The sequence below is a fragment of the Heterocephalus glaber genome, unplaced genomic scaffold (genome assembly GCF_053883595.1).
Source record: "Heterocephalus glaber isolate CG9 unplaced genomic scaffold, H.glaber_assembly_v1.0 deba00001606, whole genome shotgun sequence".
Lineage (NCBI taxonomy): Eukaryota > Metazoa > Chordata > Mammalia > Rodentia > Bathyergidae > Heterocephalus > Heterocephalus glaber.
The window spans coordinates 41,046,942-41,072,006 of record NW_028258377.1 but is presented as its reverse complement, the minus strand read 5'-3'; the positions used below and the strand labels follow the sequence as shown (position 1 = coordinate 41,072,006).

Genomic DNA, 25,065 nt, shown 5'->3' with positions numbered 1-25,065 from the left:
GAGAGGCGATGCTAACATCTAAGGGAGAAGTCTTCTAGCAGTACTAGAAAAAGAAGGGTCATTGCATGCATGATAGCATGGCCAACACACCAAGAAGAGAATGGTCCTAAATCTGCACATGAAGAAAAACCAAAAGAGCTGAAAGAAGAAATAGAAAAATTCACAATAATATTGGGGATTTTAACACACATACCTTCCTTAGTAAACAATAGAATTACTAGAGCGAAAATCAACACGAATGTACCCTAACCAAACAACATCACCAATCAATAGGATCTAACTGAAATGGATGAACCAAGCGAAAAAGAAATTGAAATATATCGACCAAATTAAAAAGGAACCAAATAATTCATATATATTTCAGTTGCCAATGGAACACTCACTAAGATAGCACATCCTTGATTATAAAACAGAGCCTCAGGAAATTTAAAAATGATTTAAATCACACAAAAAATGTTCTCTGGCCATAATGGAATCAAACTAGAGGTCAGGAAAAACACCCCACGTGACTGCACACCACTCACTGCGCCACTCCAGGAACTCGGCATGCTGGCTGCATGTCTGCCACTGAGATCTTCCCGAGGGAAACCTGCCTGCTAATTCCCTGGGCCCCAACAGTGGCCTCAGCCACAAGGCCTTGTCTCTCTCTTGCCCCCATCCGCTGGTTGGGGGTGCACGTCCCCGATGGCTCCCACTTCCTGCAGGCCCTGTGAGCCGTCTGGCCTCTTCGCCAGGCAGTGGCACCTGCTTCTGCGGAGTCTGCTTGGTGTACTGTCTAGTCTATGTCTCCTTTGACCAACGTACCCAAACCTAACTCTTCCTGGCCAGGAGAGAAGGGCTGTCTTGGTTAGTGTCTTAGTTATTTTTCTAGTTGCTGAGACAAAACACCCAACACTCAAAGTGAAAAGAGGAAAGGTTGATTTGGCTCACAGCGTATAGAGGTTTCAGTCCATAGTCAGCTGGCTCCCACACAGGGTGGGGTGGCAGAGGGACATCACAGAGCAGACGGGAGGTAGCATAAGACAAACAGCAGTAGCAAGAAGGGACAAGCAACAAGCCATGACCCTTTTTCTGTCCTTTATATTTTATCCAGGCGACCCACCCTTAGGGAGGGTAGCACTCACACCCAGGGTGGGGCAGCCTTAATCCTAGCATCACATAACTGATCCCAGCAGCACACACCCTAGATCCAGCCACCTCCAAAAAGCCCACCTGTGACCATTCGAGGGTTTGGGGGGACAGCTAGACACAAGCCACAAGAGTAAGAATAAGCTGGACATAGGTCTGACAAGAGGCAAAAAGGAGTCTGCCAGGATAAACTAATTTCCTGTGAGAGACAGCTGGTCATGGGTTGGAGACTCTAGCAGTAGGCTGTCCGTCAGGGTGGAGAAGCACCCCAGGAAAGGTATGCTGTGGGCATTCATGACCAAATCCCTAGAGCCCCATTAAGGCAGGACTGGAGTTTATAGCTAAGAGAGACCTCAAGGCCCAATCTGAGGGAGATATGGCACCAAATCATTTTATGAGGCTAATATTATCCTGACACCAAAACCAAAGAGGAAAAAGCAAACAAACAAAACCTACAGACTTATGTATTTCATAAACTTAGCTGCAAGGATCCTCACAATAGCAACGTACAAAAAGAATCACTGTCACCAAGTTGGATTTACTGCAGGTAAGCAAGTTTGGTTCAACATTTGAAAATCAATCAGCATAACCCATAACATTAACAATCTAAAGAAATACAATCACATCAGTGGACACAGGAAAAGCATTTGACAAAATTCAACATCCATTTTTTTATTTTTAAAAATCTCCTAAGAGTAGAGGGACAGCTACCTCAAGTTGATAAGACGGCATCTACAAAAACGCTAGAGTAACATGAAACCTAAAGGTAAAACAACTGAGTGTTCCCTGGGACTGGAAAACTGTATGGAGAATCGAAAGGTTTCCAAAACAGGGCTTCGAGTAAGGGTTATTTTGTAGATTCCTCTGGTTTCCTCTCCCCGTTGGCCTGGCTTTGTTTGCGATGATGGTCTCATGTGCTTCCTGGTAGAGAGAGAGGGAGGGCTCCCTGCCACACTGGTGCCCTGCTCTTAGTCAGTGAGAGGAGGGAGGACAGCCTATCCTGCATCTGCATCTCCTCAGTTGCCTTCAGCCTCGAACACTCCTTGTGCCAGTGGCATATTTTGGGGTGGCACATTCTTTGGCCCCTCAAGAGTCACTGGGATGCTGGGATCACTAAGTGGGGGCAGGAAGGGAGAGAGATGTCCGCACGTTGTCATGTCACTGTGAAAACAAAGCACGAGGAATGAAGAAGGCTCTGAAACCTCCAGGAGGTAAGAATCGAATCACTGGAAGGTGACAAAGATTCTCTCCTCAACCACACTCAGCTCTGATTCTTCGAGCTCTTTCTCTCCAATAAGCCCAGATTGGGCTCGAACTCGCCTCCTCCTGCCCCAGCCACCCAGAGTCCTCCAATTTGTGCGCAGCCATTCAGCTTCTTCATGGGAGAGTCACTCCTTGGCGAGCACATTTGCAAAGGTCTCTTGGAAATAGGACAGGCTAGAGTTGAGGAAAACGATGAGGAGGAAAAGTCACAGAACCTAAGGCCCAGGGAAATCAGTGTCTGTGGGAAGCGAGAGGACGCCGCCCCGGGAGCAGGTCCAGAAGGGGGTGGGCGAAGGGGGGCGGGCAGGGCTGTGCGGTGGACTTGGTGTCAAAAGCTGCCTGCGCTCTGCCCGGGGCCTCGGAGAGCAGACCGAGAAGACGCTGGCCTACCCCGCCGCGGAGAAGGAAGCCCCTCCCTGCTCTGTGCCGCGGGGCCAGCGGTGTCACCTCCGTGCCCTTCACGCAGCCTCTTTACCTCTCCCTCTGCAGCTCGCCTCCCCCGATTCCCAAAATGCACTGCCTCGATGAGAATTCACCGAGATCGCCCATTTCTAAATTTTGAACGTCTGAGCTGCCCCTCGCCCTACTTCTGACTTCTCCCTAGAAGGAAAGGAGGCCCCGGGCCGCAGCGGGGGCGACCTCTTCTGGGTACTCGGTTGACCTTAGTTCCAGGACTTGGGGGGCTCAAGGCTGAGGGGGAGCAGGGGTGGGGGCGGGGGGCAGGGCAGGTGAGCAGCAGCGCCGGGGTGCAGGGTGGGGTACCAGGCCTCAGCCTGGGGGGGCGGGGGGAGGGGCCCGCCCGCGGGCTGGCCCGGGAGGGCGTGGCTGTAGGGGTGGGGGAAGCAGGTGCCCCCCGGCGCTGCAGCTGGGGCTGCGCAGGAGTAGGGGCGAGCGGGAGCCTCGGGCAGGAGCCCGGAGAAGGCGGCGGGAGACAGGTGGGCCGGAGGCTGGAGCAGTGAGCGCTCTCGCTTCCGCTGCTTGGCCCTGCGGTTCTGGAACCACACCTGGGGAGGGGAGGACAGCCACGTCAGGGTTCCCCGGGGCCAGGGGCTGCTGTCCCCGCCACCCCTTCCTCCGAGGTCAGGAGGCGCCCGCGGAGGGGCGTCGCCACACCCCGGGGAAGCGCGGTCCTCCGGAGGCGGGGCCCGGCCGCCGGCAAAGCCAGGCTGGCGCTTACCTCCAGCCCGCTCTAAGTCTGCCCAGGTTCTGCAACTTCGGGCGCGTAAGGAACGGCACGTCCCTCGGGAAAGGACGGCCTTGCTCCCGCCTGAGGGGAGCGCCCTGGCGCCAGGGAGGACCGAGGATTAGGGCGGTGGCCCAGGGGCCTGGGTGTCGGGCGGGTTTGCAGGGCGGGTTGGGAGCTCGCTTAGGCCTGCGGGCGCGGGCCGGCCACGTTGGGAGCTGTGGTCAGGGGCGAGGGGAAGGTTGCTCATGTGAGCAGCCAGGACTGCGCTTCTGCAGGGCCTGGTGCGCGCGGAAAGGCGGGAAGCGCAGGAGGCCAGGGCGGCTGGCTCGGCGCGGTCGCTCCCGTGCCCAAGCTCGCGCTGACTGCTGGGCGAGGCCCGGTCCTGGCCAGCGCAGCCCGGCTCCGGACTGAAGCCAGGCGGGCGGCACCAGAGCCGCTGCCCTCCCTCCCTCCTTCCCTCCCGGGGCGGCGGGCGGGGCAGCACCTGGATCCTGGCCTCGCTGAGGCCCGTGTCCCGGGCCAGACCCTCTCGTGCCCAGATGTCGGGGTACTGGTTCCCGCCGAAGGCCGACTCCAGCTGCTCCAACTGCGCGGGGCTGAAGGTGGTGCGGTGGCGGCGGCGGGAGCGCGGGGGAGCCCGGTGCCCTCCCTGTCGCGGGAGCCGGGGCCTCCCCACCCCCGGCCCCGGCCTCCCACAGGGCTGGGCGCGGGCGTCTGCGGAGGAGGGGAGGCCGGTTAGGGGCGGCTCGGGGTCCTCTCCGGCCTCTTACCTGGCCCCGCAGACGTCCTTCCGCTACCGCATCCGGGACCCAACCCGGCTCAGCCTCAGGCTCCACTTCACTCCCCGTCCCCCTCAAGCCCGCTTCCCACACGGGTCCCCACGCTCCGCCTCCGCGGACGCCCTGCTCCACACCGCGCCTGACCGGACCTCCGAGCTCTGCTCGGCCCGTGGCCCACCTCCAAGCGCCTTGCGGGCTTCTCCTGCTGGCGGCCTCAGTGAGCTTGAAACACCAGGGCGCTTCTCTCCCTCTCCAGGCCCTCTGCACAGCTCCCGCCCTCCTCCGCCTCACCGGGCAGGTGTCGCATCCCCTTTGCCTCTCTCACGCCCTCTCCTCACGTGTGCACCTCCTGTCCTGTCCTCTACCCCTGCCCTGACTGGGCACCAGGCTGCAGGAACCTGAGCTCGTGAGAAAGGCTCACCTCTCTTCCCCGCAGGCCCACTAAGCCCGTGCACTAATTAGTCTGAGAGCTGCCGGGGAGAGAGGACAAGGTGGGAAGACGGAACACCTGGACAGGTGCACGGTGGGCGCCAGGCACCTGTCCCCATGGAGACCGGGGGTGTGGCTGCCACCCCTGCTCAGCGTGCACCCCAGGGATGGACGTGCACGGAGCTGCTCTCCCAGGACCAGAGCCCTGACCCGAGCTACCCCTTGCAGGACCAGTGGCTGGGGTGGACACTGAGTTAGGAGTGGAGGAAGACACTACGGGGCATGAGCTCCCAGTCTGTAAAGCAGAGGGTTACCGGATGTTTCCTGTGCCCTCCGAGGCCGCCCTGGCTGTAGCATGCTAAGATGTTGTTTTCGTCCCTCCCTTTGCCCTGCTCATGGTGAGCCACCCCATAGGACTTGAGGCCCCGCCACCCAGGTGCACTCACCTGCTGTGGAGGCCAGAGGTCCGGCTGCAGGGCACCGCTCAGGCCAGAGGCTCCCGCAAGCTCTCCCCGTCTTGTGCTCGCCCTGCAGCCTTCTCCCCTTGGCCTCCATGGCTGGCCCCAAGGCCCAAGTGGTCCAGCTTCTGGTGTGCCTGGCCCTGATCCCAGCCAGTCTTCCTGCGAGTCCCTTGGTCCCTTCTGTGGCCTCTCCTTCCCCCTCTGTTTACTCCTCTTTCTGGGTCTGTCTCCCACCGTGTGTGTGGGTATAGACAGCGCTCTGTCTTTTTCACTGTCTCTCCCTGTCGTCTATTTTTTCCCTAATTCCCCATTCCTTTGCTGGAGCATCTTCTCATTCCCTGTCTCGACTTCACCTGTTCCTCTCCACTTTTCCCTCTCTGCCCTTCTCCCCATCAGGTGCTGCTCTCTCTTCTCTGCCAGCTGCCTACTTTCCCACTCCGCCCCTCTCCCGAGCCTTGCGGTCACCCGGGGCTGTCCAATCACTACCTGGTCACCAGAGCCCCTTGCCTGGGAGAGGATCACAAGGCGGATGAGGGAATGTGTTCTGTCGGAGGGTCCAGGGACGCGGGCCAAGAGCTCGTGTTCCAGGGGACCAGAGTCTTTTGTGCTGTTAAATCCTCTCCTGGGAACGGGCAGGGGAAGGAGGGGAAGATGCATTCCTCCCAAGACTCTCCTCCTCAGGACCCCACTATGGGAAGGGGGAGAAGATGGGGACTAGCTGGGGGCCAGAAGCACAGCCTGGCTGGCATCTCGGCATGCAGGTGACACCCTAGGACGCATTTCCAGGAAACCAAAACACAGAAAGCCGCAAGTGCTGCTGCGCTTCTCGGATACGCTGACATCTCAGACTACACCAGCCTTCCCCTCAGGACAATCTGAACTCAATCTATAGGACGAGTCCACAGGATATGTAACTTCTCAAGTCCCCTCTGATTTCCTTCCTCCAACACCATCTCTTCATTCATCCAGAGCCCCTGGGACATCATGACCTTTCAAGGTCACCCAGATCTTTCAGAAACCCTGATTCTAAGAACATCTTAACTCCAGGTTTGTCCTGACCCACCCAAACCTCAGGACTCACTCTGCCATAAACTGAGATTCCCAGAACTGAGATCCCAACATTCAGATTCTTCCAGGGCACCCTGACACGCCCAGAATATCTGAGCAGTTGGGGCAAGCTGGTGTCCACAGGGCTCTGTCGCTTGAGGTTGCATAGCATCTGGAAGTACATTCTGGCCTCCCCAGGATAGCCTGACACCCTACCACCTCGGTATCCTGCAGGACACACTGAAACCGAAGGGCACCGTTATCGGAAACATTCCGTATACTGGGTGATTCCTCGCCCCTTCCATGAGGCTGCAGCCTCTCAGGATAGTTAGCTCACGACACACCACACCCATAGGACAGTATATCCCCAAGGGCACGTCCTTCAAAACCCCCAGGCAACTCGAGACAGGACGCATCAAAACCCCTGAACCCTGATGCTTACCTTGGGGTCCACCTACCGGCAGCGGCGCCATGCAGGAGCTTGTTAAAAGTACAGACCTCAGCGTCTACCTCCATGCTACCAATCTTCGGGTGCTAAGATTCCCAGGAGAGCTGACAGCACGTCCGTCTTAGTCAGGTTGGATGCCACAGGCTGGGTGGCTCTAGTTCTCATGGTTCTGGACCTGCTCTGAGGAGTCCAAGACCAGGGGCCTTCAGTGTCTGGGTTGAGCTCTCTTCCTTGGTGTAGATGTCACCTTCTCCCGGTGGCGCCATATGGTGGAGAGGGAGCCAGCTGTGGTCTCTTTTCCTCTTCATAAGGATGCTGATCCCACCATGGGACTCCATGCTCCAGACATCATCCGCACTTGCCTGACTCCCACAGGCTCCGCTTTCAAACACTACCCCAGCAGGGCATAAACTTCAACCTATGAATCCGGGGAGAGGGACGCACAAATATTTAGTCCATCAGGACAGTGGAGTGGAGAAGTGAAGACCCAAGACACCGCCTCTTCTCCCCCTACCCAGTCAATACCCTGACTTCTACAGCACCCTGAACTCCGTGAGTGCCCTGACCTCACAAGGCCCTAGCAGGCAGTAGGCTTGGACGCCCAGGCAAACACGGAAGGCATCAGCCGGCTGCCTAACACTTCAGGAAAATTCTGACACTCCGTCAGGACAACCTGATTGCTTCAGAACATCTTAACATTCTTTATAAAGAAACGCTGATCCTCTACCCATGTTTCCCAAGGACATGAAGGCACCGCAAGTTCGACATGACATCTCAGGATGCCGTATTCCTGGAGAGACTGGGACTTGTACAAACATGCTCTTCCAGAGCGTACAGATTCCCATCCCCAACCCTGACCTTCAAAGAAATTTGACACTCAGATCCTCTTAAGACAGAAGGACGGAGTGGGTAAGAGCCTTTGGGTCTTGAGTCAAACTGCCATGAGTTCAAATCCCAGCACTACCACTTAGTGCTTCTACGACTCTGGGCTTCCTGTTTAGCACCTCTATGACTTAGTTTCATCATCTGTGGTCACTAATACAGTCAGTTTTCTCTCTTTGGGGTAGATATGTTTCCTGAAGTCATCAGAAATGCTGAACTAGTGAATGGAGCCATTGCCCCCAGGCAATAGCCTCCGATTAGATTTTACCAATCAATGTTTAACCTTGTATTAAGTATGTTTCTGTATTAGGTTTCATGTTGTTTGAATCAGCAATATTTAAAATATAACGTTTGAGTTCTTTTTAGTGTTTAAAGTACAATAACAACATTTAAAGTATACTGTTCATTCATTAATACTAAACTCAGGGCCAACGGCTCTGTAACTCAGGCTTGAACAAAGCGCATCTGACATGTATCTTCTCTGTGAACACATTACTGCCTTCCGGTTTGGGGAATTTAGGTGGCATTTCACACTACACTTGGGGCCACTTTAGGTAGCAACATCAATGACAAAGAGCAGAAATGAGAGAAACGTGCCGCTAAGGACCCAGAAGGAAGTGTAAGGGCTGAGACAGTCGGGCAGCACCTCACCTTGTTTGACACCCACTGTAACTCTGCCACTGCTGGTGTGTGGTAAGCAAGTCTTCATTCTACTATCAGGGTGACCCTGACCCTTTGTGTTTCCATATCAATCTTACAACCACTGCGTTAAGTTTCCTACAAAAACAGGCTGGATTTTGACTGGGATTGCATTATAAATTGGCTTAATAGATATGATTCCAAAGAAATGTTACCTTATCATCAAATAAGATAAGGAAGAGTCCAGTCACCCAGGAGAAAGAGTGGTCTTTGAGCAGCCTCTGAGTAGAGGGTTTCTCCAAATGCATCGCGCTGTCGAGGATTAAAGGAGAACAGTTACCTGTGGCCTTTGCTCTTGAAGCTGTCCACTCACTATGTCATCCTGCAGCCACACTGCCCCTCAGACACACCCCTTCTGCTCTGAAATGTCACCCTGCAGACATCTTGGCCATTTGGGGTTTGAGCTTGTGAGTACCTGACCTTTTCTGTCTCCTTGTACATTTTTTCTCTTTTTCCCAGAAAGTCTAATAAGTAACAAGTTTATATCTTGGGTTCAATATTCTAGGGTAATTTTCCCCTGAATTTTGATCCACTGACTCCTCACAGTATACTGAGATGAAAAATTGTACAGACATAAATGCCTGTTTTGAAAATTAGAGTTGATGGAAAGAAAAAGAATGGTAACTGCTTAAAGTTAACCTATAAGTGTTCTCCAGAGAGACAACCAAATGGTGATGTGTGTATTTCACTGTACTGGATTATCTTTAGTCATGGAACCGAGAAGCCCCAACATCTGCAGTCAGTGAGTGGGAAACCTGGGAGTTCCAGGCTGGAAGCTGGCAGGCTTGAGACCTAAAAAGAAAAGAAGCTTTGTTTCGGTTTGAACCTGAAGGCAGGAAAAGATCAAGTCCCAGTTCGAGCAGCCAGACAGGAGGAGTTGCCTCTTATTGTGAGAAACACCAACCCTGTCTTTTCTATCAAGGACACAAGCAGGACGCCTCCATCTTGGCCTCTAGTCCACCCCACTCAGCCTCGCTGGAACCCTCAAAATCACGGAAATGCCAAAATTCTGGGAACACGGCTGCAGACCAAAGATGGCTGATCAATAGCCAGGGACTTTGCTCCCCACGCCCCCTCCTGCTCCTCCTCCCTCCCCATCCTTCAGATCCTGCCCTCAAGCACTTGAACCCCCCCCCCAAAAGACCCAGCCAGAGAGGAAAACTGCCAGCTGCTTCTCCTGCATTAGGGATAAAAGGGCCACCCACCTTTGTCCCCTGCACCTGCTACCTCATGCTTGCACCTTCTGCAGAAATAAAATGCCTTGCCCAAATTTCTTGGTGTCTGAGTGCTTTATTGTCTGCACCAACAAATTGAGTCTGGGGGCATAATCCCAACATTACTCAAGGGAGGGCCAGGCCTTCAACTGATTGGACGAGGCCCATCGACATTAGGGAAGGCTGTCTCTTTGCTCAGTCTGCCAAATCGAATGCTAATCTCGATGTGTACATGTGCCAAAGCCTCATGTGATACCCCATCAGTATGTCCAATTTTTATGTGTCAGTTTAAAATTTTGAATGTTAATTTCATCCAAAACACCATTAGAGACACACCCAGAATAAAATCTGACCAAATATCTGTGGCCCAGTCAAGTTGACACATAAAATAACCATTATTGATGGTACATTCCCTCTTCCCAAGCAAACTCGCAGGCCAAAAAGGAGGAAATGAAGAGACCAACCCTGAAGAAAATATTTTAAAATTTGTATTAGTCCATGTTTGCAGTATGTAATGATGGCACTCCCTGTGGGGCAGTGGGACGTGACCAGAGCACACCTCAGTGAAGAAGATGTTTTAAAAATAGTTCAATGGTATTTGAATTGTTCCTTTTATCCACGAAAATGTTATCTTATTAGTTTGGGTACATTTTCTATTGCATTTCTTACATTTTCTATCTCAAGAACAATTGTCTTTATGTTGATAATGCTGTCGGCACTTTTATCTATTCTGTTTGTTTTATCTTTTGCCATTGAATTCATAGAACCTGTCTTGAGTCTTTCCTCTAAGTTACTACTTCTGTTTTTAGCTGTGTAGTTCCTTAATCTTTTGAATGTATTAATAGTTCTATAATTGTGTTATAGTACAATTAAGTCCCTGACTTACAAATGAGTTCCATTCCGGGAGAACTGTTTGTGACTTGGATTTGCTCATAGGTCGGATTCGTTCATAAGTCTACAAGGTGAATCTTACACAGCACACCTGTGGAGGTCCACACTCCGATGTCCGTAAGTTGAGGCCTTACTATAGTTTGCTTCTGCCATTGTTTATTGTGCGCTCGATCACATTCTGTGGTCTCAGATCTTTCTGCACTGATTTCATATTATTTTTCAGTCCTCAGAAGGAGTGAATGCTTGCTGGAGAAATGTCACTGTTGTTTTTCCAGGAGAAAACCATTCTAGGGAAAAAATGACCAGAATCTCGGCAAACTGCCAGGGCTCAAAGCTGGGTTTTGATGTCCATCCTTGGTGGGGCCTCTTTGAGTCCTGGGTGACACAGGGAAGGCAAAGATGGACTTGGCTCACAGAATCTTGGGTGGTTTTGTTCAGTGTGGGCAGGTGGTGGCACTGTGAGACTGAGTTATTGTGTCCTTTCCAGATCTGAGCCTAAAAATAAAATTTTATTAATAAACAACACATAAGATGAGAAACAGAGAAAGAAAGCCGAGTGTCCCATATCAAACAACAAGTGTGCGCATGAGGCGGGCCCTGTTGTCCCCAGAAGTGGAGTTGGGGGGCACAGGAACAAAGAACGCTTAGCGTGAGGTCCTCTAACAAGGAGCAGTGGGGAAATCGCCCCCAGGGACCCCAAACTTGGCAAGCGTCACCACCCCACCTCCAGGACATGACAGTCTCCGAGGATGGGGGAGTCTGTTTTCCTGTCCACAATTGCCCACGCTGGAGCCAGCAGAGCCAGTGTCTCCCTCTAAGTGCTCTCCTTTGAGGGAGGCCCCTCAGTCTTCCACCGAAGCTGTGAACTTCTCACCATTTAGGGCCAAGCAAGCAGCGGACAGAGATCAGAATTGACTGGAAACTGGAGACAGCCAGGTAAGAAGGGCTAGGGAAGTGGATGAGGGACAGCAATGTGACAGTAGACTGAGTCACATGGACACAGACACTGACGTTCAGAAAAGGAGACCTGCTGACCCCTCTGCATCTGACCACACTCAAGAGGGCCCTGGCTCTGGGTCAGACATGCACAGGCCCTCCCTGCTGAGACATTTCCATGATGGGAATAGAGGTCAGCGGTGAGAAAACTGGATCTAGGACCAGTGAGTGCAGGCACTAAAAAGCTTGGCCAGAAGCCACTCTTTCTTCACCTCAGAAGAGAGACTGCCTATCAGACATCCAAGATCATCCTGATTTGTCCCCGTCTCCAGCTGTGTGCCAGTTTCTTTCCTGTGTCTGTCCACTATGGTCTATGACTGCATAATAAATGCATCTCAAGGGAGGCTGCTTGGTGCCGTGCTGAGCCTCAGAGGGGAATTGGCTGAACTTGGGCCCAGGGATGAAGCAGCCTTATTTTAATACCCAGAGACGCTAACACTCAGGGATGCAGACATGCCCAGGGTCTCAGACACAGTCCCATGCGTGGAAGACTCACAGATGAATGCGTGAAAGCAGCCACCACTGTATTGAAGATACACAAACTGAACGTTACTGCCAAGGGGGCTGGTTAGACCATTCTCTTCCTATGGGAAGCTGCAGGGGAAAGTAAGTACTAAAATCTAGAGGATGCATATGAATGTCCAATCGTAGTATGAGGAATTTAATACTAGAGACCTGCAGAATACAGCAGGTATATTTGTACCATAGAAATAGAAAGGTAAGCAGTGGAGAAGATAGCAGACAACTAGGGTTATTAATTAGTTGGGAAGACACAATTAGTAGGAGTTTAAACCATGAAATGATAGTATTTTATTTTTGTGTAACTGATCTCTATTGGCAGCTCTTATAAAAACATCCTAGCTAAGCCCATCATTTTCAGTCATGGTTCTTTATGTAAGATTCACTCATTAGTGAAAAACATCCTAAAATCTTAATCTCTTCTGTTGTACTCTTCCACGGTACTTCTTGGTGTGTTGTGTGACGTCACTGTAGTTTTAGGTACCTGGTCCCTCTTCGAGAACTATTCTTTCTGCGAAGTTGGAGCACAAGTCCAAGAGATTCTTTCCTTGAACTCTCCTTGGCTACTTAAGGGAGCTGCCCTTCCTTTGTTGCTGTTTGCAGATTTTCTGGCCACCACTGATGTAACTGTGGCAGGAGTACCAGCTCTGACTCCCTTTGGGCTCGAGTCTTTGGGTTCTCACAGACTGCTCCCCAGGAACTGCCACTCTGTGAGTATCTAGAGGTGGGAGATCCAGCTCTCACTCATTTGACCTAATCCCCTGAAAGCCCCATTCAACCAGGGTTCACGCTGCAGTCCTGCAGATGGTATTTCCTCTCCTAGCAGGTGTGCTTGTACCTTGGACGTGGCCAAGATGGCAAGGCCGCCGTAGGACCCGCCCAGCACTTGGGGACCCACACCCTCGTGATGGCTAATAGCAGACATCTCCCATCTTTGTAGGGAAATTCTTGTGCCTCTTTCCCTCAGAGTCAGGGACCGGGAAGCCCTCTCCCAGTGGTACAGGCTGTTCCGCATCGCTGCTCCTTCATATTTCAATGCTCTTACTATATGAACTTGAGGAGGGGGCAGAAATGTTGGTATGGACCTGGTAGGATTATCTCATCAAACATTCAGAGGAAGTGGCCAACCTTAATGCAGCTCTTTTGACATAGAGTCATAGATATTAAGAGCAAATTTCCCTATTGTTTGATCTGCTCTACAGTTTACAGGTAATAGGAAAAACCCACAGCCACACTGCTGTATTTCTTTCACCCTTTGCTCTCATTTCCATTATGGAGAATAGCAGCGATTAATACCTGATTATCCGTGTGCTTCAAGACATGGAGGCAGACAGGGCTTCAGTCTCAGGACTCCATTCCCTTACATCTGAAGGGTGAAAAAGGCACCACAAACATTGTTGCTGGGGCTCCTTGACTCCCATGTTTCACAGTGAACACCTTTCCCTGGACCACCTTCTAGCTGCAGCCTAGTACTGTCTGAGATTACTTTTTAATATGAGATACAATTCATGAGAAAAATCTCTTCAGATCTCAGCAATTTTGTGCTGGTTTTACTAATTTAACTCTCAAAATGCTAAGAGAGTTCACTATTCCCATATTATGTACGTGCTACAACCCAGCTCTGAAAGTATTGCCTGTAATACCCTCTGCTCCAGCCAGGCGAGCTATTTACCCTCTTTCCGCTTCCTCCTGTTCTTTACTTCAGGCTTTTGCTCCCACGGGGAATGCTGTGTCTACTCATCTCTCCTCTCCGAGGCTATTGCAACTGCAGGGTCAGACCTGACTCTCCCTGTCTGTGCTGATTTCTTCATGCTGGGTTTATCGTCCAGGTCCACCCCATAACCTGCTCTCTAGGAATCTCTCTTTCCGCTTTACAGCACCGAGTATCACAACTAACTGATTTTCTCATTTTGGGTAGCATAAGGGAGAAGGGAAGGAGTAGGATCTTCGTTAGTGTGCTCAGCTTCCCCAAGCTAAGGAGGACAATAGGACGCCTTAGATAGAACAAAGCTCGAGGCAGGTCCGTCAAGGCCTAAAAGGAGCAACATGCTGGAGAAAGGTAAGAGAGACCAAGAATGGATTTGGGTTTTATAAAAAGCATTTTCCCAAGTAAAATAATTTATGACCTTGAATAAATTACTAAATGTTTTTGCTTTCAGTTTTTTCTTTTGCTGAATGAAGTTATTTACCTTTTAAAACTACTACTAATGAATATTATACGTTAGTGGGTTTCACTGTGACATTTCCGTACATGCATGCATGCATCATGCTTTCATTGTATCCACCCTCCTATCACCCCCTCCCCTCCCCTTGAATATAGGTATTTCAAACTTCAGATGTTAACACATACAAGCTGAGAAATACATGTGAAGCAGGCATGTACTATCTGGCACCGGTTAATCAATAGATGGTAGGTAATGAAAATCAGATCAGAGGTAAAGCTTTGGAGGCTTTTAAAGAAAAGGGCTTTGTAGCTGTTTCTGGGCTGCTCAGTGTTACAGATTCCATGAGTCAGGGAACCTAACATAAACTCCTGAATCTCAGGTTCATCTGACTCCTTTTTTTGTTTTCTTCTTCTACAAATCATACAATCCATTGTTGAGAGGATAAAAGAAATAGCAATGCAAAAATACTTTGTGTATACTAGATGTTCATTAAATGTTAGTGAAATATGAATTAAGCACATATAATCAAATATACTTAGATATTACAACTAATCAGCTCTTTATTGCAGTGAAATGAATTTCATATGATTATCTAATGTGATTAATTAAAAACAATGGTAAAAACATTACCATAAAAATTTTGCTCAATGACAGATCATATCAATCTCATATAATTTTATATTTAAAATTATATTAATTAAGAAATAAAACTTGGATCTAGTGTTCTTAAAAATTACAATTTCTGGGTGATGGGGATGTCACTCAGTGGAAGAGCTATTGCCTACTGTGCACAAAGTCCAGGTTTGATTCCTAGTATTGAAAACAACTGCAATCTCTTAACAATAGATGGAGCTCAATTAATTAAATCTTTACTTTTAAACACGTTTTTCTCCCTCACAGACATGGATGGGGACAACCACACTGCGGTCCCAGAATTCCTCCTCTTGGGACTCTGGGAGGCAGGAGCAGGAGGAGGCTCTCTGCAGGCTCTTCCTGTGCATGTACCTGTTCACTATCCTCGGGAACCTGCTCATCATCCTGGCCATCAGCTGTGACCCGCACCTCCATACGCCCATGTACTTCTTCATGGTCAATCTCTCCAGTGTGGACATCTGCTTCTCATCGGTCACAGTCCCCAAGGTGCTGGTGAATCACGTAGTGGGGAGCAAGTCCATCTCCTACCCACAGTGCATGACCCAGATCTACTTCTTCATCACCTTCATCAACATGGACGGCTTCCTCCTGAGTGCGATGGCCTGTGACCGCTATGTGGCCATCTGTCGCCCACTCCACTACACCATGATCATGAGGCCCAGGCTCTGTGTCCTCCTGGTGGCCGTCTCCTGGGTCATTACAAACCTGCACGCTCTCCTCCACACTCTGCTCATGGTCAGACTCAACTTTTGTTCCCACAACACTGTAAGTCACTTCTTCTGTGACCCCTACCCTATCCTGAAGCTCTCTTGCTCTGACACCTTTATCAATGAATTGATGGTTTCGGTTATAGGTGGATTGATTTCTATTACACCATTCACATGTATCACTGTATTATATGTGTGCATCTTCTCTAGTGTCCTAAAGTTCCGATCTATGCAGGGGATAAGGAAAGCCCTGTCCACGTGTGGCTCCCACCTCACTGTGGTCTCCCTCTTCTATGGGGTGATCCTGGGGGTCTATATGCACCCTTCATCCTCCTACTCGCTACAGGACATAGTGGCCTCTGTCATCTTCACAGTAGTGATGCCCTGATCAATCAATCCCTTCATCTACAGCCTGAGGAATCAGGACATGAAAAGAGCCATAAGGAAACTAATTATTAGGAGATTAGTTTTCATTCAAGATTTTAGAATTTGAAAATTTTAGAACTTAGAGAACTAAGAACAGAGAGGCCCAGATAGATACGAAGCTTACCCACGACTGTTCTAATGACTGATATGTGATCATAGTCCTATTTATTTATTTATTTGTTTGTTTGTTTTTGGTACCAGAGATTGAACTCGGGACCTTGTGCTTTCGAGGCAGGTGCCGGAACCACTGAGCTAAATCCCTGGCTCTGTTAATCCTATTTTTAAATAGGAGGTTGATGAGTCCTTCTAAGTGATAGTAGTACCATTAATGATTACCTAGATTAGGGGCTAATTCTATGATCCTTATTATACAGATTGAAAATATATTGAGGCCCACGTGAATTAGTCTTGCTAACCCCATGTGACACTTGAATATATTTTTAAAGGTGGGTCCAGAAACACTCTAACTTGCCAGTCACCACAGTGTGTCTGGGATCGCCTATGTCAACTAGAGCCACATTTGACAACCGAAGTGACACCAATTTCACTGCAGTGATATTATTGTGTGTAACATTGAACGTAACATATGCTGGAACTGATCAAAAACTTAATATGCTAAGGACCATCTCAGGGTTATCTTACTTAACTCTCACACAACCTCATCAGGTGATAGTAAAATTATTCCCATTTTTCAGGATGAGGAAATTGAGTCACACAGGGGTTAACTTGTCCTAGTCCATACAGTTACCAATAATTGGCGCTGGCATGGTCTGAATAATTTCCTGAGAGTTATTTGGTCACTCTATTTTTAAATTTTTGTTGTTATTTTTATTATTGCATAAAGTAAAATTAACCCATTTTGGGGTATACAGTTCTATGAGTTTTAACGCATATATAGATTTATGTAACAACCATTATGATTGGGTACAAAATAGTTCTATTGCCTCAAACAATTCTCCTGCAAGGCCCCTTTATAGACAAATGTTCCTCCTGCTGCCAAGTCCTGCAACCATTGATGTGTCCTGCATCCCTGGAGTTTTACCTTTTCCAGAATATCACATAACGGAGCAATTATGCATATAACATTTTAGTCTGTATCTTTCACTCAGAAATATATCTTTGTTAGGCCAGGGATTTAGATCAGCGGTTCCACCACCTGCCTTGAAAGCACGAGTTCCCAAGTTTGATCGCCGGTACAAAAGAAAAAGAAGAAATATGTCCTTGAGATCCATCCATGTGTTGTTCATCCATGTCCACTGATTTGTTCATTCTTTATCTGGCCCTTCTGTTACTGAAAGATTCTCTTGATTTTTCAAAAGTGTAATGATTTTGCATTTATCTCAACCCATTTTATCACTTTCTTAACTGTCGTGCACCAAACACTCAGGAGCAAGCTTCTCACTATAGAGTATGTGAATCCCCCCGAGAAATGCATCCCAGTAGCAGAGGATGCGTGTGGCCACCGAATACACTCAATGTTTTCCTTTGGTCTGCAGCTTCATTTAGAAGGGGCTTGGAATACGACATGGTGGAGACATGGGCCTTCAAGGGCACAGGGTACTGGGTGTCATGCTCCTCTTTGCACCACACACGTCTTTGTATTGGCCTCTCCTTCATTATTACATTACGTGCTCACTTTGTATAAGCACCACAATTTATGTTTTATACTTCCAAATGCTCAGAGATTTCTCAATCCTCAGTAAACATGAGAAAAAGAATCCATGATGATGTAGTAAGCCAGCCTGGATGCATAAATGACACATAAGCATTACTTCTAAATAGAAAAATCACACTGAGGCAACCAAAAATTTGTGGAACTGAGGTACCCACCTGGTTAGTCCATATTTGAGGTTTCACAATATGACATCATTGAGTCTGGGGTTCAGAGGTGGGAGGGTTGAGTGGAAAAAACTATAGTTCAAGGTACAGAATTTATTGATCATTCCTTCTGTTCCTCAACCTGTTATCAAAAGCTGACTCAGGATGAGGGTGGAGCCCGGCAGAACACCCGCTACAGGATCCACAGTTAAGGGGATAATTACTCCCTGTGCTCATCCACATCTTCCCTGGAATTAACCTCAGACTAGGTGTCAACATTTACCAAAAAGGAAGACCTCTATGAAAGAGGAGAAGAAACTCTCAAACCCTAGGAAGTAGAAAGTGAGAGACGAGACAAAGGAGTCTGTGTTGCTCCCAGCACTGGCCTAGGGCAGGAGGCCACACACTGTTTGTGCAGGAGCTTCAGGTAGTTGGCCTGCCCACTAAGGAGGCCATCCCGCCTCGTTGCTTGCACTCTGAGAAGCTGCTCACAGGCCAGCAATGAAGGAGGGGAGGAGAAAGCTGCACTCCAGAGCCCCCCGAAGAGCTTCCAGAAGCGCAGGTACTCGAATACCTCCAAACGAAGATGTCCTTGGTTCTGACTTACATCAACTTGATAGTTATTCAACAAACAAGCATGATTTCTGGATTTGCTGTGTGTCAGGCACTGTATTGGTTCTGGATTTATCAGGTATGTCACCATGGTCAAAGCTCTTTAATCTTCATTCAAACTACTGGAACTCTTCGCAAGTTAAAGAGCAGCATCATAATGGGCAGGAGCTTTGCTGTTTGCCGAAAGAAGCTGGATTTGTTATCAGATGGTTTAACCACGAGCAGCCACCTCTCCTGCAGCTCTCAGGATGTGCCTTTTCGTCTCCCCTGGATCTTCTCCATCCAGAACTATTCACCATTTGGTGACAGCTCTTCAGAGGCCACACAGAAGTCAGAGGAAATTCAACTTGAACTCAGTGAGGATTGAAATAAAAGTTTATTCATCTCCCTTTCTAATATCATTTATGAAACATAAAGAGTGGGAAGAATGTTGCACATTAGCCACGGGCAGGTGCGGAGAGAGGCTGACTGGAGAGGCCTGCGGGAGTCTTACGGAGGGAGGCGGGACTTCCCCGGGCGTGACCGCTGAGGGGCGTCCCTGTCCGCACAGGTCACAAAAATATGTGGCAAAAGAGTACATTTTCTTATGTGTAAACTACATCTCAAATTTAAGCATACCTACATTGTGTACATGCTAGTAAATGGAAAAGTAAAGTTCACCACTTATACCAAGACAGTAAAAAGTCCCTCTAGAAGTACATTAAAGAAAATTTGGATAAATAAAATGTCACCTTATGTTCTTAAATTAAAAGTAATATAAAGATATCAACTCTTAGGCAATTAGTCTATGAATTTGGTCAAAAGAATTTCAAAGACTTATTTTAACCTTAATACAGAGTTATGCCAAAATATACAGATTTAATGCAATCTAAATCAAAATTCCAACAGCATTCTTCACAGAAATGGAGAAAAAAGTCATATGAAACCATATGGAAATTCATATGGAACAAGAAGAGACCCAGAATAACAAAAGTAATCCTGGATAAGATGAGCAAAGTGGGAGGAATCACAATCCAGGCCTTAAAGCTATAACACAAAGGAACAGTGATAAAAACAGCATGGCACTGGCACAAAGGCAGACAGGAGGATCAGTGGAACAGAATAGGGGATGCAAAAACACCCCCAAGTACACTCAACTACTGGATCTTTGACAAAGGGGGAAAAAACACATTAAAGGAAAGACAGCCTCTTTAATAAATAGGGTTGGGAAAACTGGCTGTCCACATGCAGAAGAGTGAATTTAGACCCATATCTTTTACCATGTACTAAACTAAGATCAAAGTGGATCAACAAACTGAATGTTAAAATAGAAACACGTAACCTGCTGAAAAATAAAATAGGTGAAACTCTTGAAGTCATAGATGTAGGCAAAATTCTGAACAGAATTTTGTTTCCACAAGAAGTAGTTTTGAGAATCAGCAAATGGGATCATAGACAATTAAAAAGCTTCTTCACAGCAGAAGAAACAGCCAATGGAGTGAAAAAAAACCGTACAGAGTGGGAAACAATTTTGCCAAAGATTCCTCTAGAATATATAAAAAACCCCCCAAAATTAGACCCCTACAAAATAAAGGCCCAATCAAAAAATGAGCAAGTAAAATAAAGACACTTGACAGAAGAAGTACAAATGGGCAATAAATACATGAGAAATGCTCAACGTTGGTGGCCACTGGAGAAATGCAAATTAAAACAGCACTGAGAGTCCATCTTATCCCAGAAAGAATAAAGAAATCAAGTAATACCAAATGGTGGAGAGGCCGGGGAGGAAAAGGAACCCTTCTACACTGTTGGTGGGTATGTAAACTGGTACAACCATCACGCACATCAGTATGGAGATGCCTCAAAAATCTAAAACTAGAAATTCCATTTGACCCAGCCATTCTCCTTTTAGGTATCTTCCTAAAAGACATAAGGAAATTGTATTACATGCACACCCATATTCATAGCAGCACAATTCATACTAAATCTTGGAAACAGTCTGTATGCCCATCAAATGAATGGATAAAGAAAATGTGGTAGCTACATACAAAGGAGTACTTCTTTGTCATAAAGAAAGATAAACTTTGAGTCATTTGTAGGAAAATGGATGTACTTTGAGACCATAATATGTGAAATAAACAGACTTGAAAACTTCAATATTACATGATTTCTCTTATGCGACATGAGAAACCCAAATTTTAAATAAAGACCAAAATAAAGCTAGATAATAGAAAATAGGGAGAGAGATCATTCTCAAATGGGAAGGAGATCAAGAGATTGAGGGGGAAGGGGGGGAAGGATAAAAAAGAATTAAGATGTGCTGTGTACATGGACCAACTCCCCACAAAGAATGCAGACATCATGTGCTGCAGACATGGATGAAAAAAATAATAAAAAATCTATGTACTGTATTTTAAAAACACACCTCCACATTAGAACTCCAAATAGCCCCTATGTTTTTGGCCAAATTTTCAAGATTTTCATAAGGTAATTTAAAATATTCACTTTTCCCATAATCCCCACTACACTGACCTTTCATTTTAGGAAATATTGCTTCAGGAAAAAAGAAGAAAGGAAAGAATAGAAGAAGAGGAGAGAGGGTAGAGGGGAGGAGAGAACAAAGGAGGGGAGAGGTAAGAGGGGAGGTCAGGAGAAGGTGGAGAGGAGAGGGAGAAAACCATTTCTTGCTGTCTCAAAGTCTGATTTGATTTCCCATCAAGACAACTAACTCAGCTAATGGTCAGTTTTGCTTTTTCAGAATCATCATCTGTAAAACATAACCACATAACTGCATATAAAACATAACCACACTGGATAAAAATGTTTCAGTATGATACTTTTTCAGTCAAACAGTAGCTTGCTAAGTTTCAAATTTTAGTATTATTATATGCCTATTCAGCTCAAACACTGGCCTGTTTACCCTTCTGCATTTTATCAGTTAGGATTTTGTAACTCCCACTCCAAAGCTTCTCCTTCTTTGTCCCCACTATGGCCTCTCCAAAAAGGGCTTCCACCATCTCTTTGTAGAAACACTCCTCCTGCTCTAAAGAAAAATGGGACAAAGGTGGCACAAACGGAAGCTCAGACAGTTAAACTAGTAATCAAAGATATTGAGTCAATTGTTTTAAATATGCTTCTTAGCTAAAGGAAACCACGGGGGAAAGAACGAAGAAAATCAGAAAAATGATGCAATAACAAAATGAGAACACCAGTAAACTACTACAAACTATATAAAGAAATCAAACATAAATTCTAGATATGAAGAGACATAGAAAACTTCAGAATACCTGAAATAGAAATTCACTGGAGGAGTTCAACAGCGGATTTGAGCGGGTGAAAGGAAGAATCATGAGATCAGGAGGGCAGGGAAGGGTGCAGTCTTGGCCCCGGCTCCTCCCTTCCCTCTGCTTCCTGCCTGAGTGACCAGCTTTCCTCTGCCAGGCCCCTCCCTGGGAGCCACTCAAGTTCAGTGCACTGAACCCACTGGAGCTACGAGTCCAGATAAGCTGTGGGCGCCAGACATTTTGTCTCACCAACAGGAAAGTGACTAATACAGAGTGATAAAGAGTCAGTTCCTGGAGTCGACATTAATGTCCTAAAGTGTGTGCACCTCAGCACCGAACTAATGGCACTCAAACTAAAGACCAACAGTAGCAACAGCAGACTTTAATACTCGTCTCTCAGGAATTGACAAAACAACCAAACCAAGAGTGAGTGAGAACAGAGGCGAGCTGAACAACATGATCAATTAATTTGGCACAACTTAGCTGACCTAGACTGCCCTGCACTTTCCTTTAGGGTGCACAGACTATTCAACAAAATAGACAAGGCTCACATACTACATCATCTAACTGAAAATTAAATTAGGAAACAGCACCAACAATATAGCTAGAAAGAAAGCCCAGATATTAGAAATTCTATAACATACTTCTGAACTATCAATGAGTCAAGTGAAAAGTCACAAGGAAAATGGGTGAATGTTTTCAATGGAGTGATAATGAAAATAAATTATACTCAAATTGGTAGAATGCTTAGAGGAAAGTTTATCATGCCTGTCTGTGTAGAAAATTCCAACAGAAAAAAAATCCCATGAACAAAGAAAATAAGGTGACAGGATATAAGTTCAAAATGCAAAATTAATAATTTATATATGCTTGTAGTGAACAATCAGAAATCAATAATTCTTTAAGTGACATTTGACAGTAGTATCAAAAAACATGAGTCTAGAGATGAGAGCATGTCTTTCTTTTCCCGAGTCCATGGTCCAACCCTTCACTTCCTTCTGTGGTATGAAAAGTGCCATATACAATGTACACGTGCATGTGCACACACACGTATAGGATGGAAAAAGTCAATATGGGAGTCAAAGACATCTAGCACTGTGTTGGTTGGTATTGTTCTCTTAAATTTTCAACTCTAAAATATCCCATGAGGGTTTCCATATCAGATTTATTGAGGAATAAATGGACAGATAGTTATTTAAAAAAATGAGAAATTGTGAAATCTAATAAAAAGTATGCAAGCCTTTTATCCTGAAAAACTCAAGAACATTTTTGTAATAGGAAAAGCAACCTAAATAAGTGGAGAAATATACGGTATTTAAGGATTGGAAGACTTTTTAATGGTAAGAAATCAACTGCTCTAAAAATAATAGATTTATCACAAGCCAAAGCCACTACGTAAAGGAATTTATTTTTTGACAAGCTAATATTAATATTTATATGGAAGGCATATAAACTTGGATAGTAAAGCAATTTTTAGAAAGAACAAAGTTGAGGGCCAGGGATTTAGCTCAGGGGCACTGTGCCTGCCTCACAGGTGCAAGATCCTGAGTTCCATCCTGGTACCAAAAAAAAAAGAAAGAACAAAGTTGAAAGATTCACATGAGTTGATTATAAAACGTACTATAAAGTTAGGGTAGCTTGATTAAAGCAGAGATACATAGATCAATGGATCACAATCAAATTCAGAAATAGATCTACTCACATATGGTGAATGGATTTGAGACAAAAGCGCCAAAGAAATTCAGTGGGAGAAAATAATTTTTCAACAAATAGCTGTGATAATTAAATAGCCATATTAAAAGCATTAAACAGTTTTTGCTTCATACTATATATAAAATTAACTCAAAATGGATCATAGACATGGAAAACTCAAAACTAAAATTCTAGGACAGCACATAGAATGAGATTTTTGTGATCTTGGGTTAGGCAAAGGTTTTGTAGATACAACCAAATCATGATCTATAAATGTTTTTTAAATTACCAGTTAGACTTCAGTATAATTCAAAATGTTTCCGCTTCAAAGATAAAGAAAATAAAAAGAAGTCATCAGCTGGGAGAATTTTTGAACACTATATCTGATAAACTATACATAAAGAACTCTCCAAACTTGAAGATAAGAAAGCAAATACCCTAATTTGACCATTGGGTTCAAAGATTTGAGCAGACACTTTACCAAAGAAGATACGTGGATGGGAAATCAGACATGGGCCTCAGAAGTTTTAAAACCACTGTGAAATAATACTATATACCTATTAGAATGGCTTTTCAAAACCCTGAAAATAACTGGGCATGGTGGTGCATGCCTGTAATCCCTGCACTTGGGAGGCTGAGGCCAGCCTGGACTACATAGTGAGTTCAGGGCCAGCCTGGACTACAAAAAGAGACCCTATCTCAAAAAAACAAAAGAAAAAACCAAAACCAAAACAAAACAAAACTGAAAATATCTTGGATGTGCAGACAAATGTTCTGGTGAGAATGCAAAATTTTATAGCTATTTAAAAGAAATTTCTTAGCAATTTCTTACAGTTAAAAATATACTTACTGAACAAAATTTTGCCACTTCCCATCAATAGATGAAACTTTTGAGCCTGGGGAAGCTTGTGACTGCTCCCACCAGTTGACTATGGGGGAATGATGTGATAAGATTTCTGAGGCTGCCTAGGGCCAAGAAGGTGAGCCGGTCCCAGCACCTGGAAGGAAGTTCCCTCGCTGCCATCCCAAGCTCCTAGGGCAGAGAAGGTGAGCGGCATGGGTGCCAGAAGCAGCCCCCCCCCAGCCGTGGAAATGAGAAGACACATAAAAAAGCCTCAAAAAAGACTTCCAGATCACCTACAGCAACCCCAAAGGGAAACGGGATGGAACACTCTGATACTCAACCACCTGGACTCTCTGAACTGGCAACAAAAGAGGATCTGGGAAAAATGAAATCAGAAATAATTACTCAGATAACAGCAAAGATTTTGCTCATGGTGCAAGACATGATTAATAAATCTAGAGAGGACACAAATAAAAAAATAGAGGATCTGAGGAACATGATGGAATCCCAACATAGGAAACAAATGGAATCCATAAAACAGATACAAACAGATTTCCAAGAGATTAAAAACTCCATCAAAAGTCTGCACAGCAGAATGAACCAATGTGAGGATAGAATTTCACATATAGAAGATAAGATTGCAATTAGTGACCAGGAAAAGAAAAAATGCTTTAAAATTGTAAGGGAACATGAGAAATCAACCCAGCAGCTGCTAGATGATGCAAAGAATAAAATAAGACTGATTGGAGTCAATGAAGAAAGAGGAGAGAGTACAGATGACATAAAAAAACTGTTCACAGAAGTGATGGCAGAAAACTTCCCAAGGAGGGGAAAAGAACTTGACATACAGATAAGTGAGGCATATAGGACTCCAGCTAGCCTTGATCAAAAAAAAATCTGCACATAGGCATATAATAGTTAGGATTCCAGAAATCCAACAGA

At 46.3% G+C, this 25,065-nt stretch overlaps 1 protein-coding gene, 1 long non-coding RNA gene and 1 pseudogene across 2 annotated transcripts; 1 reads left to right on the top strand and 2 right to left on the bottom strand.

Moving 5' to 3' along the window:
* Window positions 1-1,774: 1,774 nt before the first annotated feature.
* Window positions 1,775-5,736, bottom strand: Prop1 (PROP paired-like homeobox 1). The gene is made up of 3 exons (XM_004836704.4): window positions 5,232-5,736; window positions 4,062-4,291; window positions 1,775-3,395 (listed from the first exon to the last, which is right to left on the bottom strand). The coding sequence occupies exons 1-3, from the start codon at window positions 5,338-5,340 to the stop codon at window positions 3,054-3,056; spliced, it is 681 nt and encodes a 226-aa protein (XP_004836761.2). The 5' UTR covers window positions 5,341-5,736; the 3' UTR covers window positions 1,775-3,053.
* Window positions 5,737-9,491: 3,755 nt separating this feature from the next.
* On the bottom strand, window positions 9,492-21,700 carry LOC110345282 (uncharacterized). The gene is made up of 3 exons (XR_002388501.2): window positions 21,591-21,700; window positions 13,239-13,308; window positions 9,492-10,922 (listed from the first exon to the last, which is right to left on the bottom strand). It is a non-coding gene; the product is annotated as an uncharacterized LOC110345282 (long non-coding RNA).
* Window positions 14,751-16,088, top strand: LOC101710002 (olfactory receptor 1f45-like; annotated as a pseudogene).
* Window positions 21,701-25,065: the final 3,365 nt, after the last annotated feature.

Bases quoted from the DNA above. Each gene is read 5' to 3' on its own strand.
- Prop1 (XM_004836704.4), bottom strand. From the start codon at position 5,340: ATGGAGGCCAAGGGGAGAAGGCTGCAGGGCGAGCACAAGACGGGGAGA. The intron at 4,292-5,231 runs GTGAGTGCACCT...CCTCCTCCGCAG, and splicing joins ACCTCTGGCCTCCACAGCAG to ACGCCCGCGCCCAGCCCTGT. The intron at 3,396-4,061 runs GTGCTGCCCCGC...TCCCCTCCCCAG, and splicing joins TCAGCGAGGCCAGGATCCAG to GTGTGGTTCCAGAACCGCAG.